The sequence below is a fragment of the Eleutherodactylus coqui genome, chromosome 9 (genome assembly GCF_035609145.1).
Source record: "Eleutherodactylus coqui strain aEleCoq1 chromosome 9, aEleCoq1.hap1, whole genome shotgun sequence".
Classification (NCBI taxonomy): domain Eukaryota; kingdom Metazoa; phylum Chordata; class Amphibia; order Anura; family Eleutherodactylidae; genus Eleutherodactylus; species Eleutherodactylus coqui.
The window spans coordinates 115,701,620-115,728,914 of NC_089845.1; the positions used below are offsets into that span (position 1 = coordinate 115,701,620).

The following is a 27,295-nucleotide window of genomic DNA, read 5'->3' on the forward strand; positions in this document are numbered from 1 at the left end:
ATGCGCCCGCTACTGGAAGTCCTTAAAGAGAGACAAATAAAATATGCCTGGCTCTTCCCGTTCGGGCTCGGATTCTCCCTTAAAAATAAAAGGATTAATATCCGCTCACAGGAGGATCTGGAGGGGGTCTGGCAGCTGTTGGGGATCGAGCCTATTGACCTCCCCTGCTGGCAGCCGCTTCCGGATCTCCCCCGCTTTCACCCACTGGAGCATCTTGGGAGAGAGCAGGCCTCCGGAGGTTCCAAGTCGCCCAGGGAGAAAAAGAAAAGGCCTAAAGAGGATTTCCCTGGATAAAACGCGAAGGAAGGAGTTTCGGCTATTTAGTCCCGCTTGTTGGGTGGAAGTCGCTGGGGTCATGTCTGGAGGGTTTACGTTGCCATCACCCGCAGGTTGCTGCGGCGAGTACTATGGAGAACTATGGAGCCTTTACCATCTCTGAAAGAGACATTTATTTCTCTTCATAGCGGACACAACACACTCCGTAGCAGGCGGCACGGACTACCCTTGGACTGGGTCCCCTCAGGTGGCGCGTTACGCCTGAAAAGCGGGACCGGCGAGTCCCACCCCAGACCCACGTTTCCAGTTTCTACAGTTTGTTGGGCTTTTTCGTGTTAAGTTTTACACCTTCAGTGGTGGCCCAACTGTGACCCTTGATTCAGAGTGATCTGCACCAGGTTCACCTTACGATATATCCACTCTATTTCCACTCTCTAACCCCATAAACAGTCGGAGAGGCCGGCGTTAGTGCCTGTCAGACCAGGCTGTGTTGAGTACACCACTACCCCGGTGGTGCCTGTAACTTAACAGACCCCCCCAGTAGTACGCCCTCATCTTGGTGGGGGACTCGGGTTACTATACACCCTCCCCCCTCCCAAGGTACTACTTGTTTAACTCGCGGACGCTTTTGTCTGCCCCTGTACCCTTATCCCCCCCCCCTTTTTCGTTCCCTGTGTTTCCTCACCCCTCCCTTGTTTCCCATTAGTACTATACATCAGAACTCGTCAGGGAATTCCTTGTACAGTGTACCATCAATAGTACCAGGTTGCAGTAGTATTTCTCTTAAACTTTGTGTGTAGTCACATTTTCTATTTCCTCCTCTATACAGGTCGGGTGCCATGGGGGACCTCCGGCTCACCTCTTTCAATGTGAGAGGACTAAATTCACCGGCTAAAAGACACAACACAGCTCTTCTCACCAAAAGGTATGGCACGAAAATCCTCTTCATTCAAGAGTCACATTTTAAGGGAGACAGAACATTTAATCTACCGGGGAAATATTTTTCCCAGGCTTTCCATAGCACCCACCCCTCCTCAGCGTCAAAGGGAGTCTCAGTTTACGTACACAAAGATGTAAGATTGATAGTAGAAGCCCAATATAGTGATGGAGAAGGCAGAGTACTTTTCCTGAAAGGAACATTGAATAACGTAAAGGTCACCTTGGCCAATTTATATGCCCCAAATGCTAATCAGATCCAGTGGCTGTTGCAGCAATTAGAGACTCTGCAACACTTCGCGGTGGGCCAGCTACTGATTGCAGGAGACTTCAACGTCACGCTCAACCCGCTCCTAGACTCCTCAGTGGGACGCTCCCAGGTTTCACAGAGCAAGCTAAAGAAATTAGGGAAGTGCTTGCTTGGTCTGGGGGTGGTGGACGCCTGGCGTCTTCTTCACCCCTCGACAAAGGATTTCTCCCATTACTCCTCAGTCCACTCCTCGTTTCAGAGGTTGGACTATATCTTTGTCTCCTCCGCCCTCCTTGCGACCCTCGAGAGGGCGGAAATCGATACGATTACGATCTCGGACCATGCACCAGTGCACGTGGTCTTACGCCCCACACACCAGGTACCGAGGGAATGGAGATGGAGAATGAATGCCTCCATATTAGAGTCACTGGAGGACAGAGACCTCCTAAACAAAGCGTTGGAGGAATACTTCCTCTTAAATAGCGTCGGGGACACCTCGATTCCGGTGAACTGGGAGGCCCATAAAGCCTACATGCGTGGCATGCTGATCGCACTGGGCACCCGTGTGAAAAGGCGCTTACAGAAAGAGATAGACGGGATACTGATCGAGATTGCCAAGTTGGAATTGGTGACCAAGCTCTCTCAAACTAAACTTAATTTGGAAAGCCTTGCAGCCCTTAGGGCAGAGTTAAAACGCCGCCTGGACGCTAGATTTAACAAGAAACAGCTTCACTTTAAACACATTATCTTCGCGCAAGGGAACAAGGGCAGTAGGTACATGTCGTCTGTTATTAAAAAAGCTAAGACGAAAAATCTAATCAAATCAATAAAATCTGAAAAGGGTCAAGTGGTAACTGCCTCGCCCGACATAGCAAAAGAATTCCAGGCCTTTTATTCTAAGCTATACAATTTGAAAGCCAACTCTAACCCGTGCGGACAAGAAGACGCCAGCCAATTAATAGACCAGTTCCTGGGGCAGGCGAACCTCCCCAGGCTAAACCCAGCAGAAACATCTTCTCTGACCTCTCCGGTTACCCAATCGGAGATTCAGAAATTAATATCATCCTGCCCGCCGAATAAAAGCCCAGGCCCGGATGGGTTTACCATTCACTATTATAAGACCTTCCAAACCATCCTAATACCCAAACTCACTGACCTTTTCAACGACTTGTTGAAGGGATCACCCCTCCCTAAACAGTCCCTTGAGGCCCACATCACCCTGATCCCTAAAGAGAACAAAGACCTGGAATCGTGCGGTAGCTACCGCCCGATATCCTTGATCAATCTGGACATGAAGCTTTGGGCGAAACTCCTCGCCGAAAGGATGGGCGGCTTTATGACCAGCTTGATCGATGGGGAGCAGGCAGGCTTTATGAGGGGAAGGGAGGGGAGGGACAACTGCCTCAGACTCCTACACGCTGCACGGTACGCACAGTCACACAAAATACCCCTGGCACTAGTAGGCACGGACGCCGAAAAGGCCTTTGATAGGGTTGATTGGAGCTACATGGAAGGGGTTCTGCGCCATTTTAATTTCCCGGGAGAATTTATCGCAGCGATATTCTCCCTCTATACCCAACCGTATGCACGTCTCAGGATAAATGAGGTACTCTCCCCTCCCTTCGACATCAAGAACGGCACGCGTCAAGGCTGCCCCCTGTCGCCGACCCTCTTCATACTGGCCCTTGAACCCTTCCTACGGAGAATCAGGCAGGACCCGGCTATAACTGGCCTAAAGGTCGGGAATAAATGTCTTGATACGGCAGCATATGCCGATGATATAGTGTTCCTGGTCACAAATCCAGAAGAGGGCTTGACAAGGCTCGCGGAACAACTAGAGGAGTTTGGTCACATATCTAATTTCAAAGTCAACTTCTCGAAATCGGTAATTCTGAACGTCTCCATTCCCTCGGCCCGCTATGATATCTTGAGAGCAAATTCCCCCTTTTCATGGTCCAATACCTCAATTGACTATTTGGGAGTGAAGCTCACTAAAAAAGCAGAGGACCTTTACAGAGCTAACTTCGCTCCCCTGTTAGATCAGGTGAAGAATCTGCTGGGGTCTTATGACGTCCCACTGGCCTCATGGTTTGGCAGGAAGAATATAATAAAATCATACATCTTGCCAATAATATTATATAAGATACGTATGCTACCTATCTTCCTACCGAGATCCTTTTTCAAGTGCCTTAATTCTGCCTTCTCGGGATTCGTGTGGAGGGGGAGGAGACCACGGTTGGCCGGCAGTTTGCTGATGAGGAGAGGCGCTGAAGGAGGGATCGATCTCCCTAACCTTCATGATTTTTACCAGGCGTCTCAACTGGGATACTGGGTGACTCTTGCCTACCCTCATAAAGATGATCTGCCCCAGATCCTTGCCGAGGGCTGTGCGGACGAACCCCTGATGGGGGATCTCTGGCTGCCAGCGAGGTCTCGCATCGGTGGTCGAAGCTTCAGCCCCCTCTTGAGAGGCCCATGTGCAATGTGGGACAAACTGAGACCCTCGCTGGCGCCGGACCCATCTCCCATCCTGCCACTCCGATTGATCGGTAGACTAATGAGATATCCGTCGGACTCTTGCTCCGCGTCGATCTGGAGGAGATCCGGTTCATTGACAATCGCCGACCTACACTCCCTAGCTCACCTCCCCCCAGAATCTATAGTTCAATCCTTGGGCTTCACCGAAAACCTCTCCTTCTTACACAGAGCTCAGATCAAAAATACCATAGAAGAGTTCCTCATGCTACACCAGACACTCAGACCGACTTTGCTTTTTGAACAAACTCTAACCAGAAACAGGGTCGGACTGAAAAAGATCGCCTTTCTCCGCAGGGCTTTCATTACCCCGCCAGTTGAATATAAACCGGCTTTCCTCTCTTCATGGGAAAAAGAGCTGAACATTACTCTCACATCTGAGGAGTCCAATTTGATTCTTAAAACCTCCTTTGGCCTATCGCCTTGCATTTTAGCTCAAGAATCTCATTACAAATTGCTGGCCAGGTGGTATAGGACGCCTCAATGGCTATTCGACCACCATCTGACCCCACAGAACCTATGCTGGAGATGCAGGGGGGACATTGGCTCCTACCTCCATATCTGGTGGACATGCCCGACCCTGGCGCCCTTTTGGAGGGGGGTGGAGGAGACCCTGCGGAGACTTTCCCCCACATTCATTCTATCCCCGGACATTATCTTTTTGTGGAGACCCTCTAGCTCCTTTCACCCACTGAAGAACAAGCTCCTAGCGTCACTAATAGATTCAGCCAAGGCCTTAATTCCCCCCCTATGGCAGCAAAACACACCGCCTACATTGAGACAGTGGAAGGAGAGGGTGGACCTCCTCTACAATCTGGAGGAAATGCACAGCTGGACCAGAAACACATATGACAAATTCTTACAGATGTGGTTCCCATGGAGGGCCATTAGCGACTCTGACATATGGACCCGGTGAGCGGAGGCCCCCCCCCATCCTCGCACCCGGCCGGTAAGTGACTTCTACATACGCTACCTTCTCTGGTTTCTCCGTTCTTCGTTTATCTCTCCTTTTGGCGCCTTCTCTGCCTGACAACGATTAATTATGCGACTATTGTGACACTCACAACCCCCCCCCCTTCCCCCCTACCACTGCTTCCCTCACCCACTTTCCTCATTTGCTCCTGCCTATCCCTAACCCCCCCCCCATATTTGCTCTTTAGCTCAACTTGCCGTTGCAATGAGCTATAGATTAAGACCTAGGTCTTTCTGCGGTGTAGAAATCTGCACTATCTCGAGACCTTGTGTGCACTCTCAGTGTAATACCTAAGTTCTCTCAGCACCATTGTTAGCGGTCTTGGCTATATTCTAACAAGTTGTCGACACAGACCTAGAGGCTAACGATTGTTAGACATTTTTCTTGATGTAACTCATATGGCTTCTATTGTGTGTTTATGTTCATTTAATGTTAAAAACCTGAATAAAAATTGATTTACAAAAAAAAAAAAAATAATTTCTGATGGAGGTCTCTTCCCCTAAAGGGACGACTGAGCCGTTCCACGCCTGCCGCACGCATAGGGTGAAAGACTGATCCACACCAGAATCCACCATTTGCGAGAGCACACTTAGGGGATGTTCTCATGGCGCAATTTTCTGCATGAATGCCACCTCAATAAAACGTAAAAATCTGATTTGTACCATGAATGAAATCCACGGCAAATCGGAATCCATTTGGCAAAAAATCTGCTGCCAAAAGTTTAAGGCAACGCGTTTCTGATTTGCATGGAGTACGACTCAGAAACGTGTTGCCAATAAACTTTTCTTCAATATCCTGTGATTCCAATGTTCTTCCCTCAGCCGAGCCTTCATGACTCTTCATCTGTGGTTTCCCTGAAAAGAAAACCCACAGCAGCAATCATAACGCAGCTTTAATTCCTTAGGCCTCCTGTCCACGGTGAGGTCGGATTCCGAATGCGAAATATTGCAGCGGAATCAGACCCGGCGCCCCCCAGAGACCCTATACTCATCTCTCCGGATCTGTCGCGAGTGTCTTGCCTGGCGAGCTGGCGCATGTGCAGGGCAGCGCATGACACGCCGGCGCTGAGCTATGACGCGTATTCTCGTGGTACTTCTGCAGTGTTTACAGTGAAAGTATCGCAGGACAGACGGCTTCCATTGACTGCGATTTTCTGCACAGAACAGAACATGCTCCGATTCTCCCCCGCGAGCGGAAAGTTGCAGTTGGTTTCCGCTCATGGGCAGGGGAGAATCGTTTAACACCGCATGTCTTTGCACGGACATTGCTGTGGAATTCACGGCGGGTGTCTGGCTGCGAATTCCACAGCAACAATCCGTCCGTGGGCATTCGGCCTTAGGCATCATGTCCACGGGCATGCACGAATTCCACATGGGGAATCTCTCACGGAATCCACCTGTGCCCGCGGCCGGAGACCCTGCGTACCCGTCCGTGTCTTGAAGTTCTATACTGCGGATGTGTGCGGAAGTGCTGCGCTGGCGCTCATGTGCAGTACGGATTTTTTTTTTAATCTGCTCTTCCCGTGGAATCCGCAGTGTCAACTGCGGACGGGCCACGGATCAGACGGCTTACGTTGACTTCAACCGCATGCTGCGATTTCTCATCCGCGAGTGGAAACCTCAATTGGCATGCTATGGAGAGTTATTGCTGCGAAATCTGGAAGCGGAATGCCCGCCCACTCTGGATTCTGCAGCAAAAACCCGCCTGTGTGCATGAGGCCTTAAACCGCTCTGCTACAATGAAAGCTGCGCTGTGATTGGCTGCTACGGGTAACAAAGATAAGTTTTCTTTTCTGCAGTTTTGATAAAATGTGCCTCCAAATTATCTTTTCTCCCAAATATCTTTGTTTCCTAAAAAAGACCAAATCCCTCCAGCCAAATCCACATTTTCTGACCCATTTCCCCCACAACATGCGCCTTCTGTGCGGCCGTTCAGAGCACATCGCAGCGTGTAGTTTTAGAGATTTTTTTTTTCTTTTTTTTAAATTTGTAATTATGTTTAATTGCAAGACGGTTGTTTACATCTAACATATTGGGAGTAGGCTAGTGATTTTGTGCTACAATTTTCCAATTTTCCTCAGTAGGAAAATTACTCATATTTCATACAACAGCTATTCAGTCTTAATTGAGCAGAGATTTTGCAGCTGCTTTAGAAAAATCACTTGTGTGACGCTGCTTGTAATTTCAGTCATTTTAGTTCAAATTATTCCGAACTTGCATGTTTTATTTTGGGCTATTTAAAGGGAACCTGTCATGCTGAAAATGCATTCCTATCTGCGGGTGGCGAGTTGTAGAGTAGGGGATGCCGAGCGGACTCCTATATGGGGAAATACTCAGTAGAACTTGTCCTTTAAGGCTCTTCCCCACTGGCGATGCGAGAGCGAGTGAAAACGCATGAGTTTGAAACCAATGATTTTCAATGGTTTCACTCACTGCAAGTTGCTGTAAGAAAATCTATGATATCGCCCATTGTTTTCAAATTATTCTCATAGTCACCAAGAGAACCCCTGTAGCCCCACCCCCGCGCAAGTCATGAGAACGTCCTCTAGCCCCGCCCCCACGGAAGCCCTGGGAAAGTCCTCTAGCCCCACCCCATCTCTCCACATATGGGGAAAAATGTAAGAGATCCCCAGTAGTTCCGCCCCTCTCTCTCTCTCCCTGCAATGGGGGATTCCACCGCTCTTTCGCGATCTTCTCCTATTGATTTCAATGGGCTGGCGCTGCTGCTGCTGCCGCCCCATTGAGGGCAATGGGTGAAATAACAGATTTGAAACCATTGAAAACACTCGCATTGCTAGAAAATCTTATCGCCAGTGGGGAAGAGCCCTTATTGATACAAATTTGTGCTCCTTTTGGGCTTAGGAGCCAGTGAGTAACAGCTAAGGGCTCGCTCACACTCAGACGCCCATTGATTTCTATCCAGCCACTCGCACCTATGGTTTTTTTTAACAAACACGTGGAAAAAAAACGCAGCATATCCTATTTTGGTGCATATTATGCACTAATATAGGCTGTGGGGATTTGCAATGTGCTACATATTTTTGCATGCCTAATATGCGAGACACATACACCCATGTTAGTAAGCCCTAAGGCCAGACTCACACGTCCGTAAGTGTAAAACGTTGCTGGGCTCCTGGCCATGACACTGCATAGGGCCGCGAAATTGTACTGTGTGTGACTCACACACTCGGTCATGTGCAGTACACCTCTTTTTTTTTTTTTTTTTGTTAATATTTCTCGCGCCGTTGCTTAGCGATGACTCGTATACCCGCAGCCCGTACGCAATGTAATTGCTTATGGACTGCGGGTATATAGGTAAGAAAAGAGAACAGTGGGCTCTATTACACGCATATATACACAACACAAAATAGAAGATGCTGCATGCTATTTTGCGCTTGCCGATTAAGCAATTATGACAAACTAATGTGAGCCAAACTACGTAAAGCAATGTAATTTGATTGCCTGCGAGCTACAGAGTATCACACGGGCGTACAGAGCCCGCAATTCCCATACGGTCGTGTGAGCCTAAGTCTGTATGTGTATTCCTATAGGGAATACCATCAGTCACTGATAAGATGGTACACTGGACTGCTGAACCCAAAATAAGGAGAAATTTGCAGTGCTGTGCAAAAGTTTTAGGCCCAATGCCCACTGACGGATGATCGATGCAGAATTCAGAGCCAGATGCCCGTCGTGAATTCCGCAGCAATGTCCGTCCATAGATATGCCACGTTAAATGATTCTTACCTGCCCATGAGTGGAAAACAAACGCAGCATGTTCTATTCTGTGCGGAAAATTGCGCTGGCAGCTTCCATTGCAGTCAATGTAAGCCGTCCGATCCGCAGCGATTCCATAATGTCAATTTTAAAATTGCAGTCGATTCGCGTCATCGGTGGCGCAACAACAGCGTCGTGCCCTGCGCTGTGCATGCGCGTCAGCCAAGACTCAAGCCGCGGATCCATATGAGTATAGGGTCTCTGGCCGGCACTGGGTCTGATTCTGCTACGAGATTTTCGCAGTCACAATCCCACCCAGCCATGGACATGAGGCCTTAGTAAGTCATGCGGAAAAAATGTTGCAAAGTAAGAATGCTCTCAAAACTAGAAGTGTTACTCGTTTTATTTTTGTCAATTAACAAAATGCAAAGTGACTGAACAAAAAGTCTAAATCACATCAGCATTTGGTGTAACCCCTACCCCACCACCACCACTCTTTGTCTTCAAAACCTCATTAATTCTTCTAAGTACCCTTGTGCACAGTTCTGAAGGAATTCGTCAGGGAGGTTGTTCCAGACATCTTGGAGAACTAAGCAGAGATCTTCTGTGGATGTAGCTTGTTCAGATCCTTCTGTCTCTTCATGTAATCCCAGACAGACTGGATGATGCTGAGACCAGGGCTCTGTGTGGCCGTATCATCACTTCCAGGACTCCCTGTTCTTCTTTACACTGAAAATAGGTCTTAATGACATTGGCTGGATGTTTGGGGTTGTTGTCCTGCTGCAGAATAAATTTGGAGCCAGTCAGACGCCTACATGATAGTACTGCATCTCCACGACTGCACAAGAGAATGTCGCCTGGTTTGATGTCATTCCCTGCTTGTGATCGTTCTTCCATGTGGATGATATGTTGTCACATGCAGTACATCCGCGCGGAGAACCGAAGTTTGTTGTCACACTACGGAAACCGACACAGAATTTTTTGCGCATATTCCTCCTCTGAAACTGCTGCAGAAATTTACTGCTCAGGCCTCCTTCACACGGGCGACAAAGTCGCGCGATTATGTCGTGTTGCTACAATGCTACAAATCGCATGTATGTGAAGCCCATGCTTTCCTGTGGGTTACTTCACACATCTGATGTTTTGTAGCATGCAACATCCCAACACAAAAACCTCACGGGTCCTGTTATATGCACGCAACTCGGCAGGTTTTGTAGCCCATGTTTCCCTATGGAGCCTTCATTTCTGTTGCATCGGATCGCAGCTGGGGCATATTTTTGGGGTAGGGCTTATATTTCAAGCCCCACCCCCCAAACCTTGCGTGTGGTGCTGCAAAATCGCGGTATCACCATGAAAAAAACACAGTGATATCGCACGGAGCAGCGATGCAATATTGCTGCGATTTTTCTGGTGGAGATGCCATGTCGGCCGTGTGAACGACGCCTTGGCAACATGTTTCTGCTGCCGATTAGCACACAAGTTTAGCCCTGTCTTTGGGCATCATCTGTGGGCAGAATGCCAAAGCCTTTCCTTCGGATCTACTTGAAGTGACTTGTTTGATCCCCAGATTGTAGCCCCCAGACAAGTCCCCTATAGGCAGTAGGTGCAGCTGCTATGTAGTCACAGGAGTATAGTCAGACGGAGTCAAGTGTAAGAACCATAAGCGTAAGCATGAACGACAAATCTAGAGCAGATCAGAAAGGAAGAATCAGAAGTCTAGGCCATTGGCCAATGCTTGATAGACTAGACAATGGACGACCAATGCAAGCAATAAGACAAGATGCTGAATCCAAATACAAGCTTGGTCAAACACAGGCTGTCAGACATGTGCAGCTACAATAGAGGTATTGACTCCAGGGTAGCAACTGATATGCAGGTAAGGGTCAGGCATTGTTTAAGCAGTGATTAATATCTATTGCTGTAGCAAGCAGATGCCCTGGCTAATGACATAATTGTTGTGTGCTGGTTGCCATAGCATAGTGGTACACCTGTCGGTAGAAGCCTGGAAGACCGTGCTTGAGTGAGAAAAAGCATGTAATTCAATTGAAAGAAATTTCTATCAGTTATACATGATTATAGTCATTATTAAAGGGGTTGTCCAGTTGTAAACTATCGATTGCTTAGCCTTAGGTTAGGCTACCTTTAGTAGATTGGTGAGGGTCCACCAACTGGGATCTCCACCGATCATCTAGAGCAGTGTTCCCCAACTCCAGTCCTCAGGGACCGCCAACAGGTCATGTTTTCAGGATTTCCTCAGTGTTGCACAGGTGATGTCATTATTGTCGGTGCCTCAGACATTGCCACAGGTGTTCTTACTATAGGATATCCTGAAAACATGACCTGTTGGTGGTCCCTGAGGACTGGAGTTGGGGACCCCTGATCTAGAGGCTTGGTCTTTGTGCTCATGCACTGTGCTGATTTCTGTAGGAATCACACAGCTCTATTCCCAATTCAGTGGCCAGACTTTGTATTACAGGCATTGAAGTGAATGGGAACTTGGCCTACAATGCCTAGTTTGGCCACGGCAGTTCGAACGGAGCTCTCTGCAGAAATCTTCTCCGTGAACCCACGCCGATTTACCATTGCTTGCCTATCCTAAGGATAGTCATCAATAGTTTGCAACTGGACAACCCCTTTAAAGGAGACCTGCCATCTAAATTACACTGCCCTAACTGCAGGTAGCATATTTTAGGGACAGGTGCTTCATCTGTACTGGACTTTATTTTACTGTGAAGCACAGAGGCATTGTAGAGATCACCTAGTTTAAGCATTGGCTCATGGCTAGTCTTAGACCCCCAGCTGTGGGAGAAGGGTCTGTTGCATCCCGATTTCCTTTGTCTAGCTCTTTTGATTGACTGATCTTTCGCTATGCACAAGCAGGGAGGTACCCATCAGTCTGTTATCTAGGCGGGAAGAGGCCGACAGGACTCAGCCCCTGTGACTCCAAACCCCATTCTGTAGAGATTTTGAAGTATGTAACCCTGAAATGCCGCAGCGTTTCTGAATCACACACATACCCCTGTAATAACTCTGACTGTTCCAGGTTCATGCTCTCCATGGTCCGTAACAGGTTCCCTTTACTAAAAATTGGCACTGTCTCAAAGGTTGCTTCATATTGATGCCAGTCCGGCAATCAACTGATAGCGGGGTGGGCAAATGGGGTGGGGTTTAAAGTCGACTTTGCTAATACCGCAAGAGGAAGCTGCAGCCTGCCAAACAGAAAAACGTAGTATTATATGCCTCCATTTAATCATGTAATATATGGATGGGTTTGACGTGAGAGCCAAAGTTTAACGGTCTAATAGAGGGCAGTCTTGATCACTACTAGAGATAAGCGAACCTACTCGTTTCGAGTAATTACTCGATCGAGCGCCGCGATTTTCGAGTACTTCCGTACTCGGGTGAAAAGATTAGGGGGGCCGGGGGGAGGCGTGGCGGAGCGGGGGTAGCAGCGGGGAACAGGGGGGAGCCCTCTCTCTCTCCCTCTCCCCCCCACTCCCCGCTGCAACCCCCCACTCACCCACGGCGCCCCCCAAATCTTTTCGCCCGAGTACGGAAGTACTCGAAAATTGCGGCGCTCGGGCGAAAAAAGGGGGCGTGGCCGAGTACGCTCGCTCATCTCTAATCACTAGACATCCACACTATATGTTTTAATAAGGGGTTCTCCTGGTGAGACAATCCTTTTAACTATTCCAGGGCCACCTATAATGGTAATGATCAAATCAAAAAAATTCTGGTAAATTAGATTCAATAAGATGGTTCATTTAAAAAAAAAAAGATATTTGACTGATTGAGGACCCAAATATGTGCCTAAGCCAAGCCTAGTGCTCCTATTATACCTTACACAACTTTATGAACATTCTCCTCTACCGCTTATATTTTAAAAAGTTAGAAAATTTGGCACTACTTTAGAAATCCAGAGGAGAGCTTTCATGTTTAGTGCTTCATCTATATTTGTATCTGCCAGTGACCTACTTGTGTCATATGTTACATGTACGCGACTCATGACTCCATTTATTTTTGTAGCACATAAAGTTATTTCCAGCATTAAAAAAAACCAAAAAAACCCCCACTTTTTAACTTTTACTTCTATTTCTTTGCAGTAGGATTAGCGACTGACCTAACCTCGCCAGGCCATCGGGATCATAAGCTAACACTATAAAAAATGTAAATTTTAGGGGAATGTTGACACGTCGCTGATTTGCAGCGGATTCTCCTGCTGATTTTGGTGCAGATCTGCAGCAGATTTCACCCTTCCAATTGAATTCAAATTCAGGGTGAAATTTGCTGCAGATCTGCATCAACATCTGCAGCAAATCAGCTACACGTGAACGCACTCTACGAGGCGTATTAGAGCATGAACCGGTGTTTTAGTTTTTTTTTTTTTACTATTGAAAGGGGTTGTCCTGCGCCGAAACGGCTTTTTTTTTTTTTCATACACCCCCCGTTCAGCGCAGAACAAACCCAAGGGACGTGATAAAAGAAAAAAAAATTTTTACTTACCCGAATCCCGTCTCTGTAGCTTCTTTCTTCTTTGCAGCCAAGATGGCTACCGTGATCTTCACCCACGATGTACCGCGGGTCTTCTCCCATGGTGCACCGTGGGCTCTGTGCGGTCCATTGCCGATTTCAGCCTCCTGATTGGCTGGAATCGGCACACGTGACGGAGCGGAGCTACGCGATGACGCGTAGAAGGGGGCGGAGCCAGAACGCCGCTCGTGCCGAGACCCAAGAGAAGGGAGAAGACCCTTCTGCGCAAGCGCGTCTAATCGGGAGATTAGATGCTGAAATTAGACGGCACCATGGAGACGGGGACGCGAGCGCAGGGAAGGTAAGTGAATAACTTCTGTATGGCTCATATTTAATGCACGATGTATATTACAAAGTGCATTAATATGGCCATACAGAAGTGCTTACCCCCACTTGCTGCCGCGGGACAACCCCTTTAAACTCTGCACTATTGAGCGCAAGTTTGAAAAAAAAAAAAAGTAGATAGGTCCTGTTCTACCTTTATCGCTTGTAGAAAAACTATATTCGAGTGAGATGGGGCAGGTCCTATCTTTTACACGCGAGTGAAAATAAAAACCATTGGAATCACTGGCTTAACTTTGTCCCGTTTTGTGGCCGTTACAAATCACGGTCGTCTAAAGAAGCCCTAAGGGTATGGTCACACGGCAGAATTTGCCACGGAATTCTCCACAAGAATTCCATCTCTATGACAACAAAATGTTTGACTTTATACTACGGTTTTCAACTTAAATTTGCACGCGGATTTAGCCCTGTTAATGAGCAAAATCCACATGCAAAATTCTGACCCGTTTCCGCGTCGAGATAACGTGTTACTTATTGCCGCAGGAATGTGTTGGAATTGCACGCGCGGATTTTGCCTGTTGACATGGTTAAATCCATCAGCGGATCCGCGGCAGAAAGCTGTGGCTTTTGCTGAGTCTTTTAGAGGCAGAATTCACACAGAAAATTCCACAATGGATTTCTCTGTATCGCCATACTGTAACGGTAGGTTCGCACGTAGTAGAATTTAGGCCTCATGTCCACGGGGAAAATCGGGCCCGCTACGGATTCTACATGTAGAATCTGCAGCGGGTCCCTCCTGCCCCGCGGACATGAGCGCTGAAAATACAAATAAATGACAATAAACTCACCTCCCATCCGCTCCGTTTCTTCTCTTCGCGGCGGCGTCATCTTCTGTCGTCGCGGCCGGATCTTCATTCTTCGGCTCGGCGGATGTGCACGATGACGTCGGTGACGTGCCCCGCGCATGCGCCGGGCCGAAGCAAAATGATCCGGCCGTGGCTGAGAGAGGATGGCGCGGCGCCGAAGAGAAGAACCGGAGCGGGTAAGTAAAATGTGATTTTTGTGTCCCGCGGATCCGGACGGCTTCCATAGGCTTCAATAGAAGCCCGCGTGAGCCGTCCCCGCGGGAGACCCGCATGAAAATGGAGCATGGTCCAGATTTTTTCATGCTCCATTTTTTTAAAAATCACTTTTATTGACGATCCGCGGGTATTTATCTACCCGCGGGTGGTCAATGCATCCCTATGGGGTGCGGATCCGCGCGCGGGAGAAGAGTTAAAATCCGCTGCGGATTTTAATTCTTCTTTTCCCCGTGGACATGAGCCCTTAGTGTGGGTCCACACGCAGATATGCTGCGGATTTTGATGCGGGTCCATAGCAGATTCGACCCTTTTCCACAGTGAAAAATTTGCACCAATTCCACTAACGACGTGTGAAGTACCCTAAAAGGGTTTTCAAATACCCTTTTTGACTTAGTACCCATGGCTCTCATCTATTAACCAAAGTGGAGAACTACTATGAATTGTGTCTTGCATGTCTATACATGATGTTGACAATGGATTTTATTGTCCGTTGTCAGGTTTCAGTTGTGTAATTGTTCTCCCACTGGCCTGGTACTGTAGGTTAATTAAACACTTCCTACTGGGTTTTCCCCCACAAATTACAGTTGATTTCTAAGGATCCCAGCAACTGGACCAGCCTTGTGATCGGCTTACCATCAGGATACCATTCTCCCGAAAACAAATTCTCTAAAGTGGATACTTAAGTGAATTCAAAACTTGAGTTTGCATATTAGTTTTAGCTAACAAAGATTTTTAACCTTGGTGTTTACAAAGTGGCAACTTTACAATATTTGGGTCATTACCGAGTTCTCTCTTCTCTCCAATCCAAACCTTCTCTTCCCGCCTCCAAGATTTTTCCCAAGCCGCACCAGTTCTCTGGAATGCGCTACCCCAGACAATCAGGTTAATTTAAGCGTGCCCTAAAACACATCCTTTTTAGGGAAGCCTACCATCAAATCAAACTACTAATTTGGGTCATTACCAAGTTCTCTCTTCTCTCTAATCCAAACCTTCTCTTCCCGCCTCCAAGATTTTTCCCAAGCCACACCAGTTCTCTGGAATGCGCTACCCCAGACAATCAGGTTAATTTAAGCATGTGCTAAAACACATCCTTTTTAGGGAAGCCTACCATTAAATCAAACTACTAACGACGACCTGTCTGTCCGTCCATGAGTGAGTAGTTTTGTGAGTGACTTACATGTTTTGCCCCTGATCACATGATGGTGACATCATCAAAGGTCCTTCATCCCCAGTGAGGAAGTTACATTCTCCGCCCCGATCACATGATGGTGACCTCATCCCAGGTCCTTATGCACACGGCTACTGTCTGGCTAGGTGTTCGTTAGTGTTCCATAGCAACTGAGGCTGCATAAGGATATAGGCCCTTAAAGACGTCACTGACGTAATCAGGGACAGAGCATGTAGGTCATTCATTTGGAATGAGTGTCACAGTCATGTGATCAGGGGCATAGCCGCAGGGCTGTAAGATGAATATGATGTAATCTGCGCTCCCATGGAGAACACAGCGTGTGGTCCCTATTATCTACTCTCTGGCCAAATGATGGATTTTATGCTCACCTAAAAATCATTGTTCATCCGAAAGGTAAACGAGAGTATCATTTACACACAACAATTATCGATCAAAAGCCATTGTTTGAGCAATAATCATTGCGTGTAAATGGGCCTTAAGTCTAGCTAACAGAGTAAGTGCCTGGGATGATGTAAAATGAAAAAAAGCCAATGAAAGTGCGATAAAACCACACCGTTAGATACCGGACTTATCGAACCTGGTTCTAGCTCAGTAACTTCACATCACAATGATAACTTTTTCCTTTTATTTTAACGTTTCTCGACTAGTATCTACCATCAGCGGCACGAATCGATCACCGCGGAGCCCAGGACTCTCTCACGCCTAAAACAAATGTAGAAATTTTTTTTGCACTTTCAGGCATTAAATTAACATAGTGAAGTCACAGTCCCTCCAGAAACCATATTTCCATGTAACAAACCAGCCAAATCACGACAGCTCTGGCTGACAGATCTTATAACATAAATCACGGCGAACTGTAAATAGAAACTAGCAGGCGTAAATCTCACTGGAGACCCGGCGGCAGAACTGTGCGGCTTGTATAACAGGTGAGAAATTGAAACAGAGATGCATTTCCCAGTCCGCCTTCTGAATGTAATCAACGGAGAGACTCTTGTGTTATCTCTCTAAGGGCGGCTGCCGCTTTCCAGAACAAAAGGCACGAGGAAAGGCCTCGAATTATGTAAAAAAGAAAAATGAGTGCGTAATTTAAGCCCGTATTCCCCGGACGCCCTCTTGGCAGATAATTTTGCCTTTTTATGTGACACTTTTACGGGAAATCGAATTAATCCTTATGGTCTTTTACGCTTATTGTATTGCATGCGATTCTCAGACTTTAACCCTTAGAAACTGCAGTTTGTGTTTGTTTTTCTTGGGGGGGGGGGGGTTGGTGGAGCTATTTTTTAATGTGCCATCATTTTACCTTTTAATGGCTAACAAAAATACATGATGTTATAGCGAGCTTTCAGACCTCAAAGGGTCCTTCTTTAGGCATTAATTGCCTGAGGAAGAACCACGTGAGGTCTGAAAGCTCGCTATAACATCATGTATTTTTGTTAGCCATTAAAAGGTATCATATTTGCAAGATTACGTGGTTTCTCTCACTGAGAACAATCATGTTTTACTCTATTGGATAACACGGTACCGTGGTTTTTTTTTTTGTTTCATCACTTTACGACACATCGGAGCTAAATATTTGTGCCCCTCTTATGGTGCATTGGGATCTATTTGCGCTATATAATATATAAAGAAAGTAAACCAAAAGTCAAATCACCGTTGTAACGATTATAATAATGTAGTATAATAGTTGCAATGAAAAACAGAATCCCTACAGCTATGATTGTCACCCAATTCAGGGTAGGCCTCTGGTTAATTAAAGGCGGTGTACCGCAGCTGACTCTTACCGCTATTCATAGGATAGGTGATAAAAGGCTGATCTGTAGAGATCTCACCACTGAAACCCTCACCCGTGTTCCCTCCTCTCATCACTGAGGGCACGCTGCAACCACTCACAGTGGCATTGAGATTGACTGGAGTGGCATCGCAGATGTGTGGCACCACTCCATTTATTTAATTGGGAAATACAGAAATAGCCAACTACATGCTGTCAGCTATCTTTGGCAGTCCCATTGAAAATAAATGGAGCATCAACATGCATGCACGACCGATTCTTCATTAAATTTCCTCACTGCAGGGGGTGTAGAGAGCCCAAAGTGAAGTGAGGGCGGGCACACAAGACCCCTTTTCGAATTGGTGGGGATCCTTGTCAGGTGCCCCCACGATCAGACTTTTATCATGTATCCTATGAGATCAGTGATAAAAGTCAGTTGTGTTACATCCTCTTTGATGGGGGGGTCAGAAACGCTATCATTTCTCCTTAGGGAGAGCATCTAGACGGTGCTCCTCTGTGTAATATGCAAATAAGGGAGATGGAATAATACCTCCACAGTGCCACCTATTGGAAGGCAGCATTCCTTCAAGCCAAAGTTAGACTCTTTATACAAGCCTTGTAACAATGACTGGGAATTAAAAGCAAAGCCAGACTCCATGTACAGACAGCTGTTTCAGGCTATACGGTAGGAGTCTGGCTTTGCTAGTGAGAGGCCTGGGACAGGAATGGGGGGTGGGAGATGGGGGGCAGTAACGCCATATTTTTTCCTTAGGGAGAGCACCTAGACGGTGAGTGAGGAGACTCAAAAACCATTCATGCTCCTCTGGGTAATATGCAAATAAGGGAGACGGAATAATACCTCCACAGTGCCACTTATTGGAAGGCAGCCCCTATTTGGTGCTCAAATGGTAACTCTCCATACTTACAGTAATCGAACTACAGCATCGTACAAATCATGGCGGTAGCAAGCCTCGGCTGGCAGGCTATCTGTGGAAGCTGCTTTAGTGGAGAAAGCTGGAACATCCTGCCTGACGGTACAGATTGCATACCCCTAAAGCCAGTCTTTAAAGTGCCGCAGACTTTTTATATAGCTATTCTTCATGCCACATATAATCTTGAGTCTGTCTTAGCTGACAATGAGTGGATTTTTTATTGCATGACAGTCACAGTCCTGAGAAAATCCACAAGAGTTGAATTTACAGATATAGCAAACATTAACTTGACATTTAACATCTTAAGTGCATAACTGCAGAAACTGGCTTAACCTGTAGCTGAAGCTCGTTGCTGGCATAGATTTCAGCTTTGGCATATAGACGGCCCTAAAGATGTGCCAAGTGTATTAAAGGGGTTATCTAAGAAGTTTTTTTAATTAATACCCTGTCCCCTTTGCAGTAAAATAACTAACCAGGTGTGAGTGCTACCAGTCTGGTACTCTATAAATCAAATGAATAAATAAAGGCCCATTAAGACACAACGATTATCGCTCAAAATTCACTTGAAAGACTTCCTTTGAGCGATAATTGTTGCGTCTGAACTCGCGTCCATCGTGCACTGTTCATATACTGTTCGTTCATCGCTCATTTCTAGCCAGCTAGAAATCACCAATGACTCTTATCAGCGCCACACGCTGATATCACAGTGGGCGGTGCTGATAACATTCTTTCAGCTGGTATCCTGCTGGCAGTTCTCAGCGGGACACCAGCTGAAAGCATCGGGAACAAAGCAGCTGATTGCATATACAAAACGGCTTCTGTTCTCTGAGCTATTGCTGCGGTATCCCGCTCCGCCTGCATTAACTCTTTAGTAGCTAATTAGCTACTTAGAGTTATGCAAAGATGATCACTCAAAACCGTCACTCAGACTGTCGTTTGAGCCATCATCATTCCGTGAAAATGGGCCTTTAGAAATGAATTGACCTTTGCTGTTGTCTATGCAGACTTCTGGATTTTCAAATGATTATTTATATATCTTCTATAATATTAAATGGGTTATCCAGTGGTGGTCCGTGCCAGCACCACCACTTCCTTCCCAGTGCTGACATCAATTCATGGGGTTTATGGTCTTAGTCCCCCCTATCATAGAGTAAGAGGCTAATATGCGATCAGGCTCGACACGGCTGCTGTCCGACTCGGCTGGTTTAGCACCTGTGATGACGTCACCGTCATGTGATCAAGGATGGAGCTCAGCCCCAGTTACTGATCACATGACACTGACATCAGAGGTCCTGTAAGCACACGTCTGCTGTACAGCTCTGCTGGTTTAGCACCTGTGATGACGTCACCGTCATGTGATCAGGGACGGAGCTCAGCCCCAGTTACTGATCACATGACGCTGACATCAGAGGTCCTGTAAGCATACGTCTGCTGTCCAGCTCTGCTGATTTAGGACCTGTGACCAACTCTAATCCCATTCACTATATTATATTAGTGAGTGGTGCATTTCGCCACCAGAAACACTGGTACTATAATTTCCTAATAATTACTAATAAATATATATAAAATATATATAAAACGCTGTTGAATTCTGCCACAACCTTCCCTGTTCCCAGGGGGTTTGAGGGTTTTACAATCTAATCTTCCTCTAATCGTACTGTAGGGTAGATTTCATACATGTCCAAGTAAGCGTAACTGAGCCTAATTTTATTCTGCAGGAATAACGGCAGAAGTGATCGTGGTGTCTTCCTTTGATGAACTGCATAGGAGAGCTGAGGAAGCCAAAGGGAAGATTGTGGTTTACAACCAGCCATTCATCACTTATGGGGACACTGTGCAGTATCGGTCACAGGGAGCCTCAAAAGCTGCCAAAGTTGGGGCTGTGGCCTCCTTAATCAGATCAATAGCATCATTGTCCATTAACAGGTAAGGCTTGTATTCTAATTTCTAGTAACACCAAAATCGACCACCATGGAATCCAGAGAATATTGTATACCTTTAAGAGATTTTGGGGACTTTATTTTTACCTAAAGGGACTAACTCACCAATTATTTTTGTGTTAATTAAAACAAGATAGCAAAACATTTTCCATTTTTCTAATTGGTTTCCATTTTCTGATTGTAGATTTTGTATTCTGATGTCTATATAGTACTATGGGGCAGCCATCTTTTCTGAGTTACATTTAACATTATTTAGAACATTTAGAGTTGGGCTTTACTACAGCTTCATGGGCCATTCACACAATGATCTAGTGACTTGTATGGGAGGCTGTGCTAGACATGCTCTGTGACCTGTGCAGGGAGGGGGAGTAGATGGTCACAGCTGATCACCTATTGTGAATGGTGGATCCTGTGTTATCTATATACAGGTGTTACCTATCAGTGTAATCCTGCCTGTGATGTTAGTAAAGGCCCATTTAGACACATCGATTCTTGCTCAAAATTTGCTCAAAAGCCGTCTTTTGAGTGATAATTGTTGTGTCCAAATGTGCCCATCTTTCACTGTTCTGCCAAACGACGGTTTTCAGTACTGCTTGAAAACCGTTGTTCATCAGAACAGCTGATGAACAGGACCGCACACTGTGTTCTGCCCATGGAGAGCGGATTACCGCTGGTAACATTGTTGCAGCTGTTCTCAGCTCTTAGCCCTGCCGGAAGAACAGCTGATAAGCAGGACCGCACGCTGTGTGCTGCTTGTGAAGAGATGAATACAGCTTATAACAACGTTACAGCTGTTCTCAGCTCTCAGCCCCGCCTACAGAACAGCTGATAAGTAGGACCGCATGCTGTGTTCTTCCAGGGAGCACTGATTACAGCTGATAACATTGTTACAGCTGTCAGCCCCGCCAGCAGAACAGCTAATAAGCAGGACTGCATGCTGTGTCTGCTGTCCATGGTGCTGAATTCTCCACTGGGAGCCTGTGGCTGAACAATGGAGCTAATTACAGAGCTGAGACCTCCTGCTGAGTTCTGTGACAGCTCCCAGAAGCTCATTGGCATGCTAATGAAGCTAAATAAAGTACTAATAGCAATTAGTGCCTTTTAGTACTTTGTGCAAAACAATCGCTGATCTTTCAATCTTTTGAAAGATATCTGTGTGTGTAAATGGGTTTTAAGATGACTGCTGCAAAGCTTTCTCTACAGATCAGGAAGTATCAGAATTATTCGGCTCTGTGGTCAGTGTGAAAAATGCAGCATTTTAGGATTTTAATTTTTTTAAATACAGATTGTGACCGACAGTTAAAAAGATAATTACCAAAACTTCTTAAATATGCGAAACACAAAAATGTGATTTATATAATAAGCCACAATGAGACATGCCTTTTAATGGGGTTTTCCAGGAAAATACCATTGATCACCTCTCCTCAGGGTAGGATCTCATTAAAATCAATGGGAGCTGTGCCTGCAGTTACAAGTACTAGCTACCACATTAGGGTCCGAGCAGCAGCTTCCGCTCCGACCCTTGTGCACTGTGCTGCTGACAGTAGGCACCCAATCAGCTGATCGGCTGGGGTCGCGAGCTGCTCAATCCAGGTGATCAACTATTGATGACCTGCTGCTTCTACTTGATTCTGTGCGGCAGGCACTGAGGCTTCAGCGCAGAAATGTGAGCCACCGGAATGGGTGAATATTCAATTTTTCTTTATTTTAAGACTGTAAAACCTTGTTTTTATGTCCCGGAAAATCTTTAACACTGGGGAGAATCTGACGTTATCGTATGCCACTGAAATGCACAAATGAACATCTATGTATATAAAATTGAATGTATGTGTGTGTGTTTGTATGTGTGTCTGTATGTGTGTCTGTATGTGTGTCTGTATGTGTGTCTGTATGTGTGTCTGTATGTGTGTCTGTATGTGTGTCTGTTTGTGTGTCTGTTTGTGTGTCTGTTTGTGTGTCTGTATCTGTGTCTGTATCTGTGTCTGTATCTGTGTCTGTATCTGTGTCTGTGTCTGTATCTGTATCTGTGTCTGTGTCTGTGTCTGTATCTGTGTCTGTATCTGTGTCTGTATCTGTGTCTGTATCTGTGTCTGTATGTGTGTCTGTATGTGTGTCTGTATGTCCTTTATGCGCTTCTACACCATTCATCCGATCGCCATGAAACTTTGGGAAGTTGGTGAGTACACTCCTGGGAAGATTACTGGCATAGTACATCTATCCTATGATAAATGGCGCGTGCGAGCGTCGTCGACAGTTACGCCCCCCATGTAGATCGTTCGATTTCCATCATTGCCACTAATTCTCTCACTTCCCGATGTCGTCCAAATTTTACATGCGGAATCTAATTCTCTCACTTCCCAATGTCATAAAAACTTGAAATTTGGCACGAGCATTGATTATGTCATAAATTAGGAAAAGTTAAAGGGTCCCAACTCGATTATTAAATTCTAAGCGCAAAAGAATTAGCGTCCAAATTTTACGTACGAAATCTAATTCTCTCACTTCCTGATGTCATCTATATATATATAAAAATGAATGTCTGTCTGTCTGTCCTTTATGCATTACTACACCATTCTTATTTCTTATACTGCTGAGGTAACATGAAAGCTGTGCTGTGATTAGTTGCTATATATTCTACTGCTGAGGCAACATGAAAGCTGCGCTGTGATTGGTTGTTATATATTATACTGCTGAGGTAACATGAAAGCTGTGCTGTGATTGCTCGTTATATATTATACTGCTGAGGTAACATGAAAGCTGCGCTGTGATTGGTTGTTATATATTATACTGCTGAGGTAGCATGAAAGCTGCGCTGTGATTGGGTGTTATCTATATATATAAAATTGAATGTATGCGTGTGTGTCTGTGTGTCTGTCTGTTTGTCCTTTATGTGCTACTACACCATTCATCCGATCACAATGAAACTTTGGGAAGTTGTTGAGTACACTCCTGGGAAGATTACTGGCATAGTACATCTGTCCTATGATAAATGGCGCGCGTGCGAGCGTCGTCGACAGTTACGCCCCCCCCCATTTAGATCGTTCAATTTTCATCATTGCCACTAATTCTCTCACTTCTCAAGGTCGTAGAAACATAAAATTTGGCACGAGCATTGATTATGTCATAAATAGGAAAAGCTAATGGGACCCAACTTGATTATTTAATTCTAAGCGCAAAAGAATTAGCATCCAAATTTTACGTACGGAATCTAATTTTCTCACTTCCCAATGTCATAGAAACTTGAAATCTGGCACGAGCATTGATTGTCATATATAGGAAAAGTTAATGGGTCCAAACTTGATTATTCAATTCTAAGCGCCAAAGAATTAGCGTCCAAATTTTACGTACGGAATCTAATTCTCTCACTTCCCGATGTAATATGGCACAAGCATTGATTATATCATAAATAGAAAAAGTTAATGGGTCCCAACTCGATTATTCAATTCTAAGCGCAAAAGAATTAGCGTCCAAATTTTACGTACGGAATCTAATTCTCTCACTTCCTGATGTCATCTATATATATAAAAATGAATGTGTGTCTGTCTGTCTGTCTGTCCTTTATGCATTACTACACCATTCATCAAATCGCCATGAAACTTTGGGAAGTTGTTGAGTACACTCCTCTGAAGATTACTGGCATAGTACATCTATACTACGATAGGTGGCACGCGTGCGAGCATCGTCGACAGTTATGCACCTCAGACAAAGATCGTTCGATTTCCATTTCAAGCACGAAAGCAAAAGGCATTACGAGCAACGGGATGCGTGTTCAACTACAAAATGATGCATCCGCCGAATCGTTTTGCTGGATATTGAGAATGCTGAGGTAAAATGAAAGCTGTGCTGTGATTGGTTGCTATTTCTTATACTGCTGAGGTAACATGAAAGCTGTGCTGTGATTGGTTGCTATGTATTATACTGCTGAGGCAACATGAAAGCTGTGCTGTGATTAGTTACTACTTATACTACTGAGGTAAAATGAATGCTGGGCTGTGATTGGTTGCTATTTTTCATATTGCTGAGGCAGAATAAAAGTTGCGCTGTGATTGGTTATTTCTTTTACTGCTGAGGTAACATGAAAGCTGCGCTGTGATTGGTTGTTATATATTATAAAGCTGAGGTAACATGTAAGCTGCGCTGCGATTGGTTGTTATATATTATACCACTGAGGTAACATGAAAGCTGCACTGTGATTGGTTGTTATTAGAGATGAGCGAACATGTCCGTTACGGACACATCCGCACCCGGACACCGGCTTTGCCGAACACTGCAGTGTTCGCGCGTAAAGGTCCGGGTGCCGCCGGGGGGCGGGGAGATGCGCGGCGGCGCGGGCGGCAGTAGCGGGGAACAGGGGGGAGCCCTCTCTCTCTCCCTCTCCCCCCCACTCCCCGCCGCACCCCCCCGCGCTGCCACGGCGGCCCCCGAACTTTTTCGCCCGAACACTGAAGTGTTCGCAAAGTTCGGTGTTCGGGCGAAAAAGGGGCGGGGCCGAACGTGTTCGCTCATCTCTAGTTGTTATCTATATATATAAAAACGAATGTATGTATGTCTGTCTTCGCAGCAACGCGCGACGGGTAAGCTAGTCATTTATATAATTTATGTATTTGACATATTGATGGATATGGTATTTTCGGGTATATATGTGACCCCCTGTATTTTATGCAGTCTTTATATTGATATCTATGAGAAATTATGTAATTCAACAGACCCTCTCCTTACAAAATGAAATTCTTTTTAGGCCGAATGTCCACGGATGGATTATCGCTGTGGAATTTGCAGTCAGACACCCGCTGCGAATTCCGCAGCAATGTCCGTTCATAGACATGCTGTGGTAAAAGATTCCCCCTGCCCACAAGCAGAAATCAACAGCAAATTTCCGCTCTCTGGAAAGAATCGCAGCATGTTCTAATCTGTGCGGGAAATCGCCAGGGACTGCTTCTATTGCAGTCAATGGAAGGCGTCCGTCCCGCGATACTTCCGCTGTGAGCACTGCAGAAGTATCATGAGAATCTGCATCACCACCCAGCGCCGGAGCGTCATGCTCCACACTGCGCATGCACCTTGGCTCACTGGGCGAGACACAACGGATCCAGACAGGTGAATATAGAGTCTGGGGGCGCCGGGTCTGACTCCGCTGCGATATTTCACAAACGGAATCCGACCCCGCCGTGGGCAGTAGGCCTTACTGTAATAAAATGTTCATTCTCTGATTACTCGGAGTGCGTTATAGTTACATCTAAATGAACCTCCTGAACAGTTAACTATTTAATTTGGTTTGATTAGAGAATAGCGCGGAGCAGACATTGATTCTTTTATGTGTATGTGCTCAAGGACTGAAAAACATTTTTATATAAATATCTGTTAATTAACCTTTTGTGTGCTTTTTATTTTCCTTGATGTAAAGTAGCGCCCATGGTGGTTATACGGTACACGGAGGGGCAAGGACACATTTACTACAGAACTAATAAATGGATGGAAACCATTCTAATAGCTGCACAAAGGAGCAAAGCTCAAGGTCTCCCCAGCATATTCATCAGCGTGCTTTACTTCTTTTTGTTTAATTCTATTTATTACTCGATTTTTACTCTGCGCAACAAGAATGACAGTAAATGTAGCCCACCAATCCATGCTACATGTAAAGTCACTTGCAGGATGAAAGAAGACTCAGTCACCAGGGGCTTTTTACGCGCTTGCAGCACAGCGCTAATTGCAGTATAATGCTCCCATTGTTTTCAATAAGAGCTGCTTAGACAGCCGCTCGATCGCAGCGCTTTTTAGTAGTGTGATTTTTGAGCAGAGTCTGTTCTGTTTTTGAGCGTTTAGCGCTCCTCATCAGTGATACCGCATCGCATGTGTGAGGGAGGTCTTAGTCATTTTTATGGTAATTAATATTTTTATGGTAGTCGGCGCTCTAATTTTTTTTTTTTCTGATACGAGTTTGAAATTCCCTGCAAATGCGGTACATAAATTATAGAATTCTGGGTGCTTGCAAGCACCTCTAGGGGGAGCTTAGGAGTCTACTGCATACTGTTTTATTATAGAGTTCAATGTTAAAGCTGTATGCAGTAAGCTCCCGTGCTCCTTCTAGTAGCCATTGTCAGCAGGCCACATTCTATCATTTAAAGGGATTTAGTCAGTTCGAACTCACTGTCCAAACTGCAGGCATGTTAAAGAGCAGGAGGAGCGGAGCAGATTGATATATAGTTTTATAGGAAAAGATTCAGTATAACTTGAATTCTATACATTTATTTCTCTGCTCATTCTGAGCTGAACAGACCAATGGGTGGAGCTATCAGTGATTGACAGCTACCCCTGTATGTACAGTCATTCACAGATGGATGTCACTGATGGCTCCGCCCATTGGAACACTTAGCTCAGAAGAAGCAGAGGTTTAAATAATTATAATATAACTTATACAGAATCTTTCCTCATAAAATTATATATCAAACTGCTCAGCTCCACCTGCTCTATAACATGTTGCCTGCAGTTTGGATAGCATGTTTGAGCTGACATATTCCCTTTTAAGGGCCACTCTGGGGAAAACACTATTGTGTATTACTGCACTCCTCACCTGATTGTCTGTCACACTCTAAAACTCTCATTTGAACATTGCACTTTCATGCAGTGCAGCCTCCTGTCTGATGCTTATCCGCCACCAATTTGATGCTAAGTTTTCTCCTTTCTTTCTCTTTCACTATTCTGTGCTTTCAATTTCATGATGCATCAGCACAACATTACATGATCAGCTAGAGCCAGTACCGTTTCTGCCTGCAGGGAAGACGCTGCCATTACATCTGTATTCAGATGCTGCAGACCAGACCAGAAGTACACAGTCAGGAGGATGAGCTGTGATCACCTTCATTTATAATTGTGTGACAAAAGTCTC

The 27,295-nt window shown here is 45.7% G+C and overlaps 1 protein-coding gene across 3 annotated transcripts in view; it reads left to right on the forward strand.

Moving 5' to 3' along the window:
• CPQ (carboxypeptidase Q) overlaps positions 1-27,295 on the forward strand; it is a 459,208-nt gene that overhangs the window by 149,978 nt on the left and 281,935 nt on the right. For all 3 annotated transcript variants that reach the window (XM_066578371.1, XM_066578368.1, XM_066578369.1), the window contains exon 3: positions 20,188-20,395. In XM_066578371.1, the coding sequence (XP_066434468.1) occupies positions 20,188-20,395 (208 nt within the window). The remainder of the gene's footprint in view (positions 1-20,187; positions 20,396-27,295) is intronic.